Source organism: Pollicipes pollicipes, unplaced genomic scaffold (genome assembly GCF_011947565.3).
Source record: "Pollicipes pollicipes isolate AB1234 unplaced genomic scaffold, Ppol_2.1 Scaffold_4907;HRSCAF=5798_pilon_pilon_pilon, whole genome shotgun sequence".
Taxonomy (NCBI): Eukaryota; Metazoa; Arthropoda; class Thecostraca; order Pollicipedomorpha; family Pollicipedidae; genus Pollicipes; species Pollicipes pollicipes.
In genome coordinates this window covers 1-19,092 of record NW_023596582.1, presented here as the reverse complement: position 1 = coordinate 19,092, position 19,092 = coordinate 1, and the positions used below count along the sequence as shown (strand labels likewise).

At 50.2% G+C, this 19,092-nt stretch overlaps 1 protein-coding gene and 1 long non-coding RNA gene across 2 annotated transcripts; both read left to right on the top strand.

Moving 5' to 3' along the window:
* Window positions 1-2,668: 2,668 nt before the first annotated feature.
* LOC119101895 (uncharacterized) lies at window positions 2,669-14,293 on the top strand. Its single transcript, XR_005094631.1, has 4 exons — window positions 2,669-3,053; window positions 11,153-11,251; window positions 12,516-12,567; window positions 14,217-14,293. It is a non-coding gene; the product is annotated as an uncharacterized LOC119101895 (long non-coding RNA).
* Window positions 14,294-14,559: 266 nt separating this feature from the next.
* Window positions 14,560-17,477, top strand: LOC119101896 (battenin-like). The gene is made up of 4 exons (XM_037225283.1): window positions 14,560-14,571; window positions 15,098-15,211; window positions 16,479-16,714; window positions 17,387-17,477. Exons 1-4 carry the CDS (start codon window positions 14,560-14,562, stop codon window positions 17,475-17,477), a joined length of 453 nt encoding a protein of 150 aa, XP_037081178.1.
* The last annotated feature ends 1,615 nt before the right edge of the window (window positions 17,478-19,092 follow it).

Below are 19,092 nucleotides of genomic sequence, written 5' to 3'. Positions count from 1 at the left end.
GTAACGGGAGCTTTCCGAACCAGCAAAAGGTCCCCCTCTACACGACATTTGGCCTCCTGATCCAGTGTTGGTTACCTTTTTCCTTGAGGTAGCTTCAGAACCCAGAAAACGCGTCCCTTGATTTAGCTAAGGATACTCTGTGTTAGATTTAATACTCTCTAGCTCAGTTATGGGGGCCCCTTGATCTGAATTTTGGTACTCTACGTGCGGATATAATTTGCCTTTAGTTGAGAAAAACTGGTGGCCACCCAAAACGTTTCAGGGGGAAAACATACTTATAGCGCCCAGCCTACATGCAGGGGAGTAGCTCTACCCCCTCCCTCCCCCCCCCCCCCCCTGTTGCGTCGCCCCCGGCCAGCACATACTTCCTCACGCTTGTCACTTCCGTGTTTAACGCGTCTATGGCATGTGCGTCAACGTTGTGCTTATAGCAGTCAGTCGTTTGGGAGTAAAGTAAAAATGTTTTTCTAATTTGGTAGCTTTGTGGAACATTTTTGTCAGGAGTGCCGTTTTTCTTTCCACTGGAATTGACACGCGACTTGTCACATTGCTGATTGCCAGACCTAGTATTTTCCCAGAATTTGGATGAACTAAAGGCATGCGTTGAGCAAATGCATATAACGGGTCTCGTTTGATATAACAAACTTATTTTTAGTTAGATACATGCGGTTTACAAATTGTATGCCACTGAAATTGCGTGCAAGCAATCGTTTCCTTGCCATAGTGCTAAGTATATAATACAACCTCATAGAAGCATTTCAAAAGATTAAACTCTTTATTGCGTTAATCCATCATAAAAACGGTTCAATTTTTTTTGCATCATTTTATGCTGGCTAAATTTGTCTTAACTCCTATCATTGGTAGTCTGCATGTTTGCAACGCGCGCAAAAACGCATATTTGGGTGCATAAATGCTTCTGATTCTTTGAAATATTGTATGCTCCAATGTTTTGTATTCATCCAACTAAATCTTTTTTATCTATTCAAACTCCTGCTGCTGCAAATTCGGTGCCTCCAATTAGGACTTAACAGCACGACGGAAAATGATGCTCTTGCAGACAATTCGACCTGTGTTCTATAGCTTCGACTGCTGCACCACCAGTTACATCGTTTTAGTGATCGGGCTAGATCAGGTAAAATGCATCTGTGTTTAGCTTAAATGCATTGGTTCGGTTAAACTAATTTGTTTCGGTTCAGCGCATCCATAAAGGACTGCTAAATGACTACATATTCTTCCAGGACCATAAGTCCAGTTCATGCCACTCATCTGCACATCTTTCCCTGGAAACCAGACTGTTCATCATTCACGAGGGAAGCGAATAGTGAACGGCCATTCGTTTCCCTCATGGATGGCTGTTCCGCTCAGGGAGCGTGTGTGCTGGACTTCCACCTCAGGAAACCGCAGACGGCTCAGCACGTGGCATTGGAGCCAGGGACTTGGCGACGGGACTGACACCAGCGCTTCCAGGAACTTGGACAATGTGGTTTCCCTCATTACCTCTTAATGACTCCAATAGTGTGTTGTATTTTAATATCTGTTATTACGGGGTGGTCTGGATAAAAAGCAAGCCACGTTTTATTCAACAGCTGTAAGTTAATTCATCCCACAATAAAGACTGCAGTGACATTCAAATTTACGTTCAATGACACAGCATGGCAAAACAATGGAAGTCGTTAGTGATCTCACATCCGTCATATCGTGACTCTAGAGGATGTTTCTTTGAAGACGAGAACGAGGATCCTGTCAACACCAACTAGGAGCGCAACATCGCCTGCATTCCTGGACAGGCCTCGGGCGACTTCACGGAATCGATCGGAACCGGAATTGGCTCAGCAGGACGGGGTAGCAGCACGCACGCCACGAACTTTGCTGGGCTGGTTGGAAGAGCATTTCCTGGGTGATAAATTAGCGTGGGGACTGCCGTGCTGTGGCTTTCCACTCGCCGGAAATACCTCCGATGGCCCGACGGCTTCATGCTGTGGGGTTACCTCACGGACCACGCCCTCGTGAACAAGCCAACAAACGGTCAAGAATGAAGTGCCGCCTTCAGGCTCGAAATGGGATGCGTCGCTGTCGACAAGGTCCAGTGGGCGGTTGACCACCTGAAGCAGGCTTGGCTGTCGCACACTTCAGCCGTCATCCATCTGGAGCATTTCCTGAAGTTACGCATTAACGGATGTGTTATCACTGATGGCCACTGCTGGCGATGACCGCACTGTGCATTGTATTGGCGGTCGAACGACGCAGCAGCGGTAACTGTGCGACGAATACTTTTGAAACTGCTGAACAAAATTTATATTTACTTTTGAATGGGTCACTCTTTGCAACCGCAGATCCCGCCAATCCAAGCGGAACACACCCAACGACAACGAGACTAAAAGATGCCGCTTCTGGCGGATTGTCAGGGCTCACAGCAACGAAATCAGCCGGGCGGAGCAGCTCAGCACTCAGCCGCTTGAATGGCCGGCAATTGGAGCGGCGGCGGGGTTGGGGCGGCCGTGCGGCCGGCCTGGGTCGGTGCGGGGCGGCTCCAGCCGTAATCAGGAAGCCGTTCATCGGTGCCGGCTGGACTAGGCCGCCGGTGGGGGCGCTACCCACCAGAGCGGTGGCGAGTGCCGGCCGCCCCAGACCCTCCCGCCGGCAGTGCCACTCCGCCCCCACCGGCCCAGCGCGGACGACACGGCGCAGCACGACACTGACAGCGACATACGACGCGGTGGCAGCAGCAGGGGGAACAGGGGGAACAACGCCAACCGGTGCGAGAGTAGCCAGACAGCAGGAAAGGACAGCACTACTTCGGAAGCATCGGCGAGAAATCTTCCATATCCTGCAGCTCCAAGTCACACAGCGGACTGTTTTATTCTAAACAACGCTCCAGAGGTCATACGGCGCTATTAATAGACAGCGCTACGGCACACGGATAGCACTGTCGATACATCCTGGCAGCAGTCAGTTCTGGCAGGAGGCGGTACTGTTATCACGTTTGGTGCCAAGACGCGAGCAGTGCTGTTCCACGCGCCGAGCAGGATACACCGGAAGCTCTTCTGTTAACGGTAAGTCTCTCGCACTTCTAGGTCGGCCGGAGCTTGGTTGTTAGGCCCACTAGGTGAGCCAGAGCCTGGTTGTTGAGCCTTCAAACAGCAATCACAGTTTTTCGCCGTGAGCAAGCATGAAAAAACTCATTTTGAGGCATGCTGTGGCCGTTAAAACATTTTCTTTAAAAGAGATACGTGAACATTTCTTCACCCCTTCACGAGAACTCACTGCGTGAAGTTGTGTACGTGTATACGCCATTGGCCGATGCGCTTCCGGACGATGCAAGCACTTAACTCACTTGTGATTCGGGGATCGGCTGTTGGAAGACTGCTGCCGGCCGTACTGCAGCGGAGGTAGACACCGCGACACCGCACCCGCCGTACTGCAGCGGGGGTAGACGCTGCGACACCACACCCGCCTTACTGTAGCGGGGGTAGTCACCGCGACAACGCACCCGCCGTACTGTAGCGGGAGTAGACACCGCGACACCGCACCCGCCGTACTGCAGCGGAGGTAGACGCCGCGACACCGCACCCGCCGTACTGTAGCGGGGGTAGTCACCGCGACACCGCACCCGCCGTACTGTAGCGGGAGTAGACACCACGACACCACACCCGCCGTACTGTAGCGGGAGTAGACACCGCGACACCGCACCCGCCGTACTGCAGCGGAGGTAGACGCCGCGACACCACACCCGCCGTACTGTAGCGGGGGTAGTCACCGCGACACCGCACCCGCCGTACTGTAGCGGGAGTAGACACCGCGACAACGCACCCGCCGTACTGTAGCGGGAGTAGACACCGCGACACCGGACCCGCCGTACCGCAGCGAGGGTAGACACCGCGACACTGCACCCGCCGTACTGCAGCGGGGGTAGACGCCGCGACACCACACCCGCCGTACTGTAGCGGGGGTAGTCACCGCGACACCGCACCCGCCGTACTGTAGCGGGAGTAGACACCGCGACACCGGACCCGCCGTACTGTAGCGGGAGTAGACACCGCGATACCGCACCCGCCGTACTGCAGCGGGGGTAGGCACCGCGACACCGGACCCGCCGTACTGCAGCGGGGGTAGGCGCCGCGATACCACACCCGCCGTACTGCAGCGAGGGTAGACACCGCGACACCGCACCCGCCGTACCGCGTCGTAGGTGGACACCACGACACCACTCCTGCTATCTCGAGGCTCCAACGCAGCTGGATTAAACTGGAACAGGGAACTTCGCTCACTCACGATGCAAGAGCTCGGACTCCAATAGATTCCGCCTTCATCTTTGATGGAACACTAGGTAACGAGGCTCTCGGTTTCTTTGCTCAGGTTAAGAAATCCGCCCACCTCACGTCAAGTTCCACCGCCAATATTTGATTAGTTTGCAATTTTGTAGAACAATGGGGATGACAAAGTGCCTAAAATGTAATCCTTCTGGTGATCAACTGATGTCTGACATCTGACAGAGACGTAGCTGGCCGAAATGTTAGGTAAATAACAGCACTAATGACGAGAAACTCCAATCATCATCGCAATTTGTCTCTTTGCACTTGGATATGCAATGTACCATGTTATGTGGAAAAACCTGCCATCGCAACATCAAGTTGCGTCACATAACGATCATGCCCGCTGTAACATATAATGATGCACTACGCAATGCTTTTGAAATGGTCCTGCAATGTCCTTGGTATGCATAGACAGTTGATTAAAACACCACTTTTGTAATAATTTCGTTCATGGACTAAGCTCTGTAAAAGTTTCAGAAGATTATGATCGCTGATGCGTGTAGCAGTACGTTGAGAAACATTGTGTTTTGGCAGTACACGCACGCTCTGAGGGCACTCTTTAATAGTTGAACGCCGTCATACAGGTCCTCTTTGCAAAGGTTGACGGCGTGCCGTATTCGCCGTGAGATACCAGACGTGATGAGTAGGCTTTGGCTCGATCAGATCTAACCTGATAAGTTTCGGGCAAATATTCGGTGGTATAATTTGCATTTGAATTCGGCTAGTGAATAGACAGGCACTAGCTACTATTGTCTGAAATTTGGCGAACATAAAAGTTATGATGCACTTGGGACTCCTTGTAGTTTTGTAGTTAGATTTGTGCCAAGAAGATTTCGTTAATTGTTACGATAACCTGGTGTAGGAACCGATTATGCTTGCGCTATTTTTATGCACGGTAAAATAGGCCGTTTAACATGTCACCCAATTTGGTGACACGAAAAATGTCAGTTTTCAACGTAATCTATTAGGACCAGCAGTTCACAACACTGGATTAACATCTTCTTCAGAGCCGTTTGCGTACCCCGTTTAAAAACTGGCGCATGCTATCCAGCCTTGCCCTGCAGGCCAACACCGGGCTCCATTACTCCAGGTACAGGTCCAATGTACGGGCTCGATAATCCACGCATTGTAGACCCATTCGCCGGCCGGATGGAAACGGGTCAGACATTCGGTCCAAAACTCGGATTCGGACGAGATTAGACTGGAAGCTTTCTTCAACTGGCACCGATTGAAAGGATTTCAAACTAGTAAAATTGAAACAAATAAGTAACTGGTCCTTGAGGTACCTCATTGACCTTGGCCCGAGGAAGTCTGCCTTGAGGTACCTCATTGACCTTGGCCCGAGGAAGTCTGCCTTGAGGTACCTCATTGACCTTGGCCCGAGGAAGTCTGCCTTGAGGTACCTCATTGACCTTGGCCCGAGGAAGTCTGCCTTGAGGTACCTCATTGACCTTGGCCCGAGGAAGTCTGCCTCGCAATATTTTGAGCTGGCTGAAATTTGAAATCAGGAGCATTTTTGGCACACAGCGTTGCGAGAAAATATGCGCTTTTGTCCACTGCTTGATCCAAGACATCAAGCTAATCCACTGCCAAGTCGGGCGTTTCGCCGTCCCTGAGGAAGCTGGCCAATAAACCAGCATAACTTAGATTCCAAATCATTTTTCCAACGCCAACATAGTCAGATGAAAAAAACACTGCCACTTTTACGCGCCTCCTGGTCTTTGGCCGCGTTGGACAAACACTCTGTCATGACGGAAATGGCATTACGTGGCAATCACGTCCCCATTGGTTCCCCGTCCATACCAAAACTTAACAGCATTATGACTGGGCTTAGAAAAATGTTCTATCGAAAAGAAAGTATCTTATGAGTTTGAAGCACACTAAAACTTTGTATGCGTAGTTGAACCGCATTAACTGACGTATTTGACATCTTCAACTGAGTGGGAGACAGGGCGTTTGATGTCACTCCTGAATGCCTCCAGAACCACTGAGTTGGTCAACCTGATTTTTGAGCCTAATATACTCCTGGATCGTATGACCCTAGCACACGTAAATTTGGTGACCTCACTACATTTATAAAATCATAGGTGAAGTGAAAATTCAGGGCATCATGTAACTTGCCGTAAGTCTCATGAGTATTGAAACTTATCGTGATAATGCAATTTAATCGAATTTCAGCGAGTGAATGAAGATGCCTACCACATCCAAAACACACAGCTATGCGCGGTGATTAACCCTGGATTGTCTAAGGAAAGCATTTATGGCGTGCCCTCAAATATTTCCGTGTACACGTTAATGGGCGTACAAAGGCAATGGCACGCACTATGAAAAGCATATAACTGAAGTGCGTGCAGAATTCATGAACCATCCTTGTGCCTCTTTTGTGGGTACATGAGCTCTTTATGTTGCCCGGTAGGTCAAGCTCAAGTGTGACTTAAGCTTACGCGTAGAATGGGTTGGCCGCTAGCAAGTGAGTGACACACCGTGCGGCTTATTGCCAAGCCACACTCCCAAGTCATTCGTTTTCAATCGTCAGAGAACATGCATTGGGAGGTACCGAAAACTTCAGATCCATAACGCTATTTGTTCAGACTGTGGCCGAAAACTACATGGTGTTGTTAACCCCCCCCCCCCCCCCCCCCACCACCTCCACCCCCACCTCCCCTCCCGGCACCGAGAAATAGCTGGTCAAGTCAGAGTGATGAGGAAATGCAATTCGTTCGCAATGTTGCCCTAGCTCATCCGTTGTGGAGTTAGCAGATGGTCGTACTAGCTACACCATAGCGGACAAGGCAATTAATGCCAAACAGTCTGAGTGCCATGTAAGATTTATTAAGATTTGATGTCATGCCATTAAGATTTAATGCCGTGTAAGATTTATTTCCTTTGGACTCGACAACTATCTGGACAACACTGAGCAGTTGTTTTCCTTGATTTAACCTTGATTTTGGTCATGCTGGAACTCCCTCCCTCTGAGGTCCTCGTAATACGAGGCCTTACAACAGTATGTTAGAACTCGCTATTGGCGAAAATCACCTTAACTCGAATGTAAGCGCCTGACTCAGACTTATGCTAACTCAGAAGTTAACAACAAAACGTCTAATAGTGCCCATGGTTACTCCACAGCCTTTACCGCGGCCCGTCTTCCACTGCCATGGCATCCCTGTAACTGTGACTTGACCTCGGCAACATATCATAGTTTCAAAAATACCGATTATTGTGTTTGAAATTCCAGCGCATGTGGAAAAGTTACACAGCCCAGTGCATATGCAACGCGTGCTCAGACTTGGGCATCGCGGTTGCACCTGTTCGGCGAGGCGGTTGCCAGGTCCCACTGTGCCGGCCAGCAGCCGGACAGTGCGGCGCAGCCTACCACCGTCGGCCGGGACCGCCGGCGCGCCGTTCGATGGCGCGCGGCTCGTGAATTGCTTATTAGGGAGGATCGAAGAGGGAGGCGACCGGTGATTTTCCCTCTCCCTCTCCCTCTCTTCCCTGGCTCTTTCTCTGTCCGCTATATTTTTATTCTGGTAGGCGTAAAAAGGGTGTCAAAAACTGCTGCAGAGCTACCAAATGAGAGAACTCTTCTCGCTGGGCTTCTAGGACCGTGAAATACCGGACGTAAACATAATACGCCGCTACGGGTGTGCGGCAGGGTCGCAACCAAGACCCAATGATAACAGCGCAACCGCGCGATGACAGCGTGTTAGAAATATTTTTTATGTCAGCTCGAAGATTAAAAGGCAACGATGCTGAGCAAGGTGAGCGAAATCCACATGGAGAAACTTCGAGCACTTTCAAGTGTGCGGATCTGGCCAAATAATCACTACCGGGTCCACTCAAACTATGCACTTGGAGTTTGAAATACAAGGTGTTCTTGCCTATCATGGTCAATAATGGTGGTGAACCGTGAAGATAGTAGAAACATAATAGCACGCAGTGGCTTCTAAGTGACTCGTCAAAACAAACCTATGCAGACTACAATGGTGCAGTTTCAAGCTAGTGGAGGTGAGATGAACATTGAGAAATAACTTTTATTACCACCAAATTAGAACGGTTAGAACGGACAGGCTTCTCCACGGATTTCGCCCATTTTCTTCGCAAAGTTCGGGGAGGGTAAAGTTGGGGAGGCTGGGCTCGAAGTATGAGGGGCTCAGTGCTCAATAGGAAACTACACCCTTGCAACCTGAGATTATCGGTTTATTGTGTGCGCACTCAGAGGAAATATAAGTGACCGGTGACTTGTAAGAGAAAACATAAGTGATTGATAGCCCATGCACTGACACACCGTTTCTCGTAAAGCGGACTGATGGCGCGGATCGACGCGACAACCCTCATGCCTTTGTTGTTTCCAAACTAAGAAAGATAAAGTCTAGCGGAAAATACCAGTGGATTGGCCGCTATGACATCTCGCAGTTGGTATCATATCTGTTGTGGATATGTCGATATTTGATTCCATGATGTCAGGTCAAAGGCCCAGTTTCCTGAGCATCGAACTTGTTCAGCTTTCTAACCGCGGAACCTTCGAATGCTGCCCACCGCCCGCGCCGGCCATGGATCGCCATGGGGTGTTACACTCCCTGGGGTGTTACACTCCCTGGGGTGTTACACTCCCTGGGGTGTTTCACTCCCTGGGGTGTTACGCTCTCTGGGGTGTTTCACACTTGGGGGAACACAGGGGTGTTATATGTGCAGTGATGACGACGGTACTGATCGCTGCTGGGTGGAAAGAGGAGGCAGGGGCGGGAGGGGGGACTACAAAAGCCGAGATTCATATTGCAACTGGAGTAAGCATGAAGGCAACATCTCTTCTTGATTTATTTTTACGAATTTCCTTTTGCACATTCTCACTATGTGTTGCGCTGTGCTGTGCTACCCTCCTCTTTTCTGGCCCGTCTGGTGACGTCATCTCCATTCCTGTCCTAACTTATCTTGTCTGCTATTATTCTCCCATGGTGTCGATAGTCCAGTGGTTAATGCGTCTGCGTAAGTCGCCTTGCGCCTGGGAAACCAGAGGCGCGCGGCTCGATTCCCGCAGCACCCGCCCTTTCTGCCAGGGCGAGAGGCAGGCGACGCCATAATTTAAAATGTCATTTCCAGCTCAGGCTATTTCTTCTAGGTTCCAGCCTCACCCCTCCAGACCTGATTGTCCCCACGATCCAAGGGTCGTGGTTACGGGCATGTCTAAGAAAGTCAGAAATTGTCCATAATTGTACCAGTCATGTACGCTATGTTAAATATGCTTTTCAATGCCTGCTTTCAATTTTTTTCATTTTTTTCTTGCGTGTTCCTGGCTTGTTTTTGTTCTGTTTCGTTTGCTTATATGTCGACACCTACTTTTTCACGCAGGCCGCTCCCATGTTCAGTGCATATTTGTTATGCTTGTCAATTTTGTATTTACAGTAGTAGCTGCCGGGGAATACATTAAGGAAACTTCTCTAATTTGACAGCTTTGCAGCACATTTTTGTCAGAAGTGGCCTTTGTATATCTACCGGAATAAATAGGCGCCAAGCTGTATGCTGACCAATTCTCCAAGACGTAGGACAAAACAAAGCACTCACTGTGATTCATTTTAGTGGGTGCGTGGTTGCACTAACTGGCAGTTGCGAATAACGCCAACAGCACCTGGAGGAAAACAGATGGATCAGTCTCCCATCCCCTTAAACATGTCCAGACTTCTGCGGTTCAGCAGTGACATGTTCCACGATCAGAAAACTCGAATAGCTGTTACGGTGTAAGCGAACATCTTGCTGCAAAGAGAACTATTGTAACTCATCTTGAAAGACACGAAGGCATACGGTAGAGCGCATCAATTCTGCAATAATATATTTTACACGGACGGAAACTTGGGCGAATGTGAAATGGTGTCTTATGGAGTGGTGTATTATGGAATGATGTGTAATGCCATTAGCGCATGATACAGCTGAACTATTTTGTTTAGAACCCCAGTTCCTCTCATCAGCGTTCACCGTCCGTATTGTCTGCATGACTGGATGCTCGAAATAGGTATCGACAGTGTGTAATATGGACTCGCAAATCCCTCCGTATTGCAAGACTTAATGGTCAGCTGACGTTCCAAATGAGTATATACAATGTAATGAAATAATAATGAAATTAAAAAGTAATAAATTAAAAAGCAATAATAAAATGAATATATATGATAAAATACATGCATACACACACACACATATACATATATGATTATATATATATATGGGCTTAGAATATATATATATATATATATATATATATATATGTATTCTAAGCCCAAAACTATCATTTGGAATTTATCACATAGCGCGATGGCTTCCCTCGTGCTTGTGCCCGAACCAGGTGCCGAAGATTCAGGGGAAGAATGTGCACAGGGTCCTGGTTCGCGTCCCCGTCGCCACTGAGGCTGACAGCGGTCCGTCACCGCTCTGTGGTCGTGTTGTGCCCCGGGGCTCGCCACCGACCGGACAAAGGGGGCCGGCTGGCCACCCCACTCACAGACGGCGCACGGCATCGACCGCGCGCGGCGGTGTGCACGGCCGGCGCCCAGTGCACGGACGCGCGGTACACGGTGAGGAGCGCCAGGCGGCCCCGGCGGCGCCCGGTCCCGGGCCAGAGGCGCGGCTCGGCGGCGACGACCGGCGGCAGTAACGACCGGCGGCGGCGCCCGAGCCCCCCCCCCCCGCACCGATCGGGGAACAGGTGGTGTGAAACGGTGCTCTGACTTTTTTGGAAGATGATTTGAATGACGCGTCGCTTCATACAAAAACGGGCTGGCTCACCATGACCTTCTGATGGAGCCATGGCTGGACGACGGCCAGCCGCTGACATTGGCGACGTTCCTTTCCAGTGATGGGCGGGCCTTCCACGGAGGCGGACGAGGCACGCGCCGCTTGTCAAGTCCCGCTGACCGGGCAGGCCGACCCGGAGGAGGTCGTCTGCACCACAGGTAGCTTTGAGGCTACAGGCCCATCTTCTCTCCAGTCTTCGTCTTCTTCGTCTTGTTCGTAAATTCGTGTTCGGACCAGTCTCGTGTTTCAGTGTGTGTGGCGCGGGCACCGTCAGGTGTAGATCCATCATGTGTCAGTTCATATGACTTATCTGATATGCCTGCTCAGTTGGAGTTGATCTATAAGCGCTTACCAGCCATTTATCATTTGATGTCTCCCACTTTTAGTGTCTTTTCAACAGATGCCAAATGTTAACACACGTCAAGATGGCCGGTTGAATACCCTTCGCTTGGGTGGGGGTCAGTTTGACCCCTCTGATATCTCAAAAAAACTGATCCAGCTAGAGACACTAAATTCACGGGCTGGATTGGACTGTATGTGAACTCACTTATGACAAAATGTGAGGTTCTTACACCCTGATTTTGGAGTCAAATAAGGTAAAAAAGATCAAACCCCCGATAAATATGCCAAGTGCCCCCAGACCTCCTCATAAAATGGCCGTGAACCGAAATACCTGTTCTAAGCAAAGGTCAATGGTTTTCATTCAAGGTTAGTGAGCTTCTTTGACCTAAAGAAGGGGTGGTTCACAAAAACCTATGACATTTCTCCTATTCTGTCATTCAAATATGTGTTATGGAATTTACGGTAGGCGGCATGTCCCGAAAACAAAATGTTGGTCTGAGTCATTTTAGGTCAGTGACATACTCTGGCCTTTAAAAAGGTCGTGGAGCTTGCCTGTTGTGGTCCCTGTTATTACTAAACTCGAAATGAGCGCCAGAAACTACCTAATGAAGTAAGCTGTCGAATACAAAGCGAGTTAGTGTTGACCTCGGTCTGACTTTTATGCCTGACCCTAGGTCAATGAAATTTGCTGTAATTCTGCATTTCATTGGCTAATTGACTAAGAAATTGTCTCAGAGCCATGTGGCTTCGTCTAACAATCCGCTCGCGCACCAGATTTAAAGATTTCATAGAAATAGCCTTCGCTGATATTCATGGCCTGACTTTTTCCTGCCATAAGTCGGCAGTCTTACCAGGTACATCTAATTTTGGCACCAAACGATTCGTTATTAAATTGCCCACAGGTATCCAAAGTTTGGCGCTGCTACACTGCGCCATTCAGAAATCATTCAGGAAAAACCTTCGTGGGGGAGGGCAATTGCTTTTCACCCGAGTACGTGCCCATCACTTCCGTGAAAGTAGGCTGGTGGTTTTATGTTGTACATGTTTTAAGTTATTAATGTGAATGCGTTCTGCTTCCAGGCTGTATCAACAAAAGAACCATTGTCAAGAGTAGAAACCTGCTCAGCTATTGGTGAGATTCAATTTTTATCTATGTTCGAACTGGTTTAGAAAACTTGTAGGACTTCTTCATATATATATATATATATATATATATATATATATATATATATATATATATATTCTGTATATTTGTATAAGTGTGTGTACTGAACGAGGAAACGTTTTGCAGCTGAAAAGTAGTGACCAAGCAGTGGACACTTCCGGCTCTCACGTGGGGGCACAGGTTCGAATCCCGGTCACACCAAGACCCCTAGGCGCTAATGCTTTCCCTCTAGTCGCTGACGCTCTTTAAAAGGGTGTTTGATAAAGTGCATAGCGCTCAAAGAAACGCCAGCTGCAAGTGTTTGGTGTGTGCAGCTGCATGTATTTGATACTCTGTTGTAATGAACTATCGCCGTACTGGTAATCGTCAACTGCCAGAAGGAACATTGCATGGCTTCCAACGGCACATCAGTCGTCTTTTTGGCTGCTTCTTTTGGGAGTGAGATGATCTGTGAAGATGTCTAATAGTCGTTTGGTGAGGATTCAAGTCCGAGGAATGTAGTTCAGCTTGGCGTCATTTCACCTTCAGTGATGTGGGTCAGACCACTGTGTTGCACGTGAACAGATTTAACGAACACTGGGTGATTTGTCGCCACCATGCAAACGTGCCAAACCATGGTAGTTGGTCGCCTCGGCTCTGCCTCTGCGACAGATCTCGTCCCTTAATTGGGGGAGGATGTGTCAAGCGTTGACCGACGGTTCTTACAAACTTTGACGAAAGAGCAACCAGTACTGCAACTCATTCAGAGCAAGGACCCGCCGGGGGACCCGTAGCCCATTCCTCGTTTTTTCGTTGCCCACGTTCAACTGGACAGCAACTATGGTTTTAGTTACGGGTAATATCAATAGCGCTGCGTAAACATTAGGATTTATTTTGCCCACACCTGTCATGCCAAATGTTTCATAAAGGCCTGTTTCGGTTATTTAGGGTGTTTCCTAAACCAGCGTGTAATTTGAGATGGAGAGACGTGCCCCTAATAGGAAAATTTGCTTTTCTTGCAGCAGTTATGTGTGTTTTGAAAAGTGTTTTGATGCCTTTTAGTCTTTACGAAGCGCACTGCCAATACGTGAGGATTGTTTGCGCTGTGTGCCGCGGCCGCTGCGCCCAGCCGGGCAAAACTGGCTGATTGTGACCCGACTTGGATAGTCAAAACACGTGCCATTTGGCTCGGGGTGTTCGCTACCCGCCACTTTAATGATGGTCTTGACTGCAGAGAAGAATCGCAAATATTGGGTTTAGTGATACATGAAGCAGCTAAAACAGTTTCGCGGCGGCCCACGTCACGCTGATTGTGGCGGGAATGATGATCTTTTGGCCAGGAGCGCACGCTGAAAACTTGTTTAAGATTCTGCTCTCAAACGGTGGTAGACTTCGGAGGTTTATGTCTCTGTTTAGCCCAAGGTTGGTTCGTCAGCTCTGGGTTTACCGTCACATCTGGGTGCGAGGGCGGGTCCAGGGTACCATGTTTGTGGGGGCCCACCGCGAATACCGTCCTGGTGCCGAGCAATTCTCAAAAACCCAGTGTAGAGAGGCGCTTTCATCGTCGTGGGATTATATCTCCGTTGGCCGGCTGGGCAACACCGTGTTTGCGTCAATCACGACCAGTTTTTTTACAGGATCCTGGGATTTTGCAACAACTTCACGTACTGGGTGTTGATCACGGCCGCCGTTGACATCCTGGCGCGGACCGGCGTACCGCAGTGAGTCAGAGATCAGTCAGGGTGGTGCCCGCTCCAGCCGCTGACGCGCCTCAGTACAACCGAAGCCGCGCCATTGCTAATCGTTGCGGTCACCTTCGTGACCTTCGGGCACGAGCCGCGCGCAAGCGTAACGTAAAGTTTTAATGTCATATCTGAATGAGCGGCAGGACTGACTACGTAGGCTACTGCTGCAACTTTTGCTTCCTCGTGAGTAATTGGTGTGTTCCGCCATGGACCGTCTTGCGTGCGGCAGGCCTCAATGACGGTCAGGGTAAGTTGGTCTGATCGGCCCCGGCCACCTCTCTTTCCCTGGCCAGCAGGCCCCACTGACGGTCAGGGTCAGTTGGTCTGATCGGCCCCGGCCACCTCTCTTTCCCTGGCCAGCAGGCCCCCCTGACGGTCAGGGTCAGTTGGTCTGATCGGCCCCGGCCACCTCTCTTTCCCTGGCCAGCAGGCCCCCTGACGGTCAGGGTCAGTTGGTCTGATCGGCCCCGGCCACCTCTCTTTCCCTGGCCGGCAGGCCCCACTGACGGTCAGGGTCAGTTGGTCTGATCGGCCTCGGCTACCTCTCTTTCCCTGGCCAGGAGGCCTCGCTGACCCCGGCGACCTCAGTATCCCCGACCTGCTAACCTCCACAGCCTTCCATAAGCGCCAACAGACACTGGTGAGCGCCAGTTGATCCCAATGAAAGCTAGCTGACTCTGGTAGGCGTAAATTGACCCCGGTGAGCACCAGTTGACTCTGGCGAGCGCCGACAGAGCCCGGCGCATACCAGCTGACGCTCGCTGAGTCGACAGAGCCGGAAGACGGCCGGCGCCGGCGTGTACACGGCGCCGTACGACAACTTCACAGAGGCGTCGCTGGGCACGCGTGAGATGCGCCTTCAGAAGTGCCAGACCACCTCCACCGGGGTAAGTCTTCCGGTCGGCGCAAACACCCACCGCTCGCCGCCCTGATAAAACAAACAGCCACCGCGCGCGGGAAGCTAGCGTCGCGGCGATGCAGACACCGACACCATTTTTCATCTAAACTGGAGCAGCGTGACATCCCCGCTTGCCGAGCAGTGCGCGTGTCGCGCCTGCGAGCCGTCTTCGTGTTTACCGGCGCGAGCATTCATTGCCCCAGCTCAACAGAACGACTCCACTGAGCCATCAAGGTTCAATGGAGACCGAGAGGAATGTGGAGAAACGACGCTTGTCGCAGGCGAAGGACAATAAACATCTGGGTGGTGGGCTGTCTGCCGTCGGCTTCAGATCATGCTCCGGCGCTAAACAAGCGCGAGGCGACGGAGGTGACGGATGGTGGTGGGCCTGCAAACCTCGTACCGTCTGTGTCAACCTGACCTCCAAATAAAAAAACAACGGAGGCTTGCGATTCATTGCCCTCCCTTGTTTGGATGAGGCTCAGTGAGATAAAGGATGGTGTGGTGGTTTATCACTTTTTGCGCTGTCGTGTGTAATTTTACTTTTTCCTAACCGGGAAAAACATGGCCAAGTGAAAGCATGTCAGGCGGATAAAGGCAGGCTTGCAGAATGCCAAGTTAGACATGCCTTACCACATAACAACATGTTATTCCCGGTTCAGCCTACTTCAGTTGTGCTCATCACTCATTCTATATACAAACATGCACATGCATACTGTTTGTTGCGGTTTTGGGATCATGACTGATTAGTAAGGCAGTTAAGATTGGTGGCTGACGGATTTCCGATGACTGATGTGACATGTTGATGCCATTACAAGCACCTGCTGATCTTAATCCTTCACTTAAGTGGACTTTTGGAACGGGCCCAAGAAGTGTGACCATCTTTTCAATGACGGCCGCCTCCATCACGCAGCCTTGACCCCCGCAGAGGACACGGCACCATCACAACCTCATCACTTGATTACGGTGGTGTGACTTCCGTGTGGTCTCAGCTTTCCGTGACCTCTTTGTGACCTCATCACGCTACTGTCGCCCCAAGCGACCACCATCTTGGAGCCATGACCCTTTCTGACCTCTGGTGCCATGGCCCTTATGTGACCACTATCACCGTGCTATGACCCCGCATGACCTCCATCACCGTACCGTGACCCCTGTATTAGCATCACCGTGTCGTGTCACGTGCTTGACCTTTTTCGCAGTGCAATGACCCCGTATGACCTCTGCCACGTCGCCCGTGACCTCCGTGTGATCCTCAGGCGCTACTGGTGGCCGAGACGCTGCCAGCCGCCTCCATCACACTGTCGGCGCTGTTTTTCCTGCGGCTGCCGGTGAACGTACGCGTGCTGCTGGTGGTGACTCTCTGTCTGCTCAGCTACCTGACGCTGGCCTTCTCGGCGTACGTGTGGCTCGACTTCGCCGGCGTGCTGTTCGCCTCCGTCAGCCGCGGCCTCAGCGACATCACCTTCCTGGCCTACGCTGGCCAGTATGAGAGGTGCGACAGGGACGGCGGGGGAGTCGGCGGCGCCGCGTGCAGCATCGACCGGTCGCTCGCTCGTCAATCAGCACCCTTGGCGGGATGAAACCACTGGTAACGGGGTGACGCTAGAGAGGAGCCACACAACCCCCCCCCCCCCTGTGCCACTTACCATTGACCGACCAGCTTGGTTCCAATGGACAGTATTCAGAGGGTGCACTTGGGGGAAAGCTGGCTCGCATAACCCCTTCCTGTTGGGGAACATTACATAATGCATAGGCTGTTTAGACTCCGGATTGAGGTATACGTATAACAGTGCTGAGATCCTCTCCACACAAAACTCTTGGTTGCACGCCTGCCAGTGTTGACTGTCCATGGCTGCTCAACGGCAATCACACGTGATGCTTTAGTTGACCTACCGTTTCCTTGGTAACGTTATTGAACTTTTGTCCTCTGCCTCCACTTTCCTGTGGCCTGCCCCTTTCCCGTAACCCCTCCGCTCCGTTCGGTTATCACCATCTCTACCTTCCATCCACCTCCGTCTCCTCCTCTCCCCGTGTTGACAGGTGACAAGCTATTTACCGAGCAGCACACGGAAATATAATGCATTCTCCAGCTTTCAGTCACGTCCGCCAGTCTTGAAAACCGGTGACGTCCAATGGGTCAGCCGTCATATGCTGTCGTTTCCAGGGACGTGCTATCCACCTGGTCGTCGGGCACGGGCGTCGCCACATTCGTCGGTCCACTGCTTTACTCAGGCATGACGTCCACCGGCCTGTGAACCCGCGGCGCGCGCTGCTCTCCATGGTGTTTGTGCCGCTGCTGATGGGGCTCAGGTTAGTGACACGGCTGCAGTGGTGCTTCCTAGGTATCTGTGCCGTTATTGATGGGTTCAGATTAGGGACAAGGCTGCAGTGGTGCTCTCCATGGTGTTCCAGATGGACAGAATGTTAGGAGCGATGTAGTCGGACAAAAAAAACAAACAAATGGAAACAGGGGCTGGGTTTCCATAACCTTGTTATACAGTATATAGTAAACGCACACACCACACACACACCACACACACACACACACACACACACACACACACACACACCACACACACACACACACACACACACACACACACACACACCCACACACACACACACACACACACAACACACACACCACACACACACAACACACACACACAACACATATATATATATATATATATATATATATATATATATATATATAGATAGATAGATAGATAGATAGATAGATAGATAGATAGATAGATAGATAGATAAATAGATAAATATATAGATAGATTGACAGATAGCTAAATCGACATATAAAACTCACATTAAAACACGAATCCCATTGTTCACAAACGTGTCATTCTCAAGACTTTTTCTGAGAACACGCAAGCAGACGAACGCTGGAACGACGCCTACATGAGCAGACCTTACTCTCGGTCTCTTGTGCGCAGCCAGACCCACGTGCCGCGATCGTTTCCCGCATTATTTTTCGCTGAGGTTCCTTGTCAATGCTCCTGATCGCCTGCTGGATGTGGCAGTGCAGTTGCCACAGTATTTCTGTGGCCTGCTCCCTCTGTGCACCTGCTGCTTTATTCGGCCCCAGAAGTCATCTTTTCAAAGTCTATCGGACGCAGCAACAACCGGTAAACTTCGATGACGTGATTTTTGATAGGCCCTTCTCCACCGTTTTTGATACTCCTCTCCACCTTACGATTTTGTCACAACGATGCCTTCAGGGTATGTCGTCGCGCCTTGTAGCTGACTTGATCCTGTTCCAGTGTTATTTACAAACACCATAACCTGCCTCCCGTGAAAAAGTCTGTGAAACATGCGTCGACGATGTTAGAATGGTGCTTGGCTTAAGTCGTCAAGTTCTATAGTTTTACCCGTCACAGAAAGGGATGAATATGCATATATAAGTATGCATACATGTATATATATGCATATATGTATACATATATATATATATATATATATATATATATATATATATATATATATGCAATCACTCATGCCAATCCAATCACAATGCAGCCAAGAAATGCTACTGGGGCCACGACAGCAATACTTACTTAATTCATTTCCACTCCCATTTTTGTAAACTTGGTGGCGTCCTATCATCACATACCAGTCAACGCTCAAAGGCATCCCTGCAAGCGATCCGACGTCGCTATTTGAAATGCGTTATCGTTTACTCCCAGTGTGCCAGAAGTCGATTCCTTCAGCAACTTGCCCAGTACCTATATGGGGTCACCATAAAGCCGACCAAACGTAATATGGAGCGGCTTCAAGGTCATATTATTTTGGGGGTTAGAGTAGACATCGACAAGGAAAGCCGCATTTCCCTTTGCTTTTCGGCCTGTTTGGAAG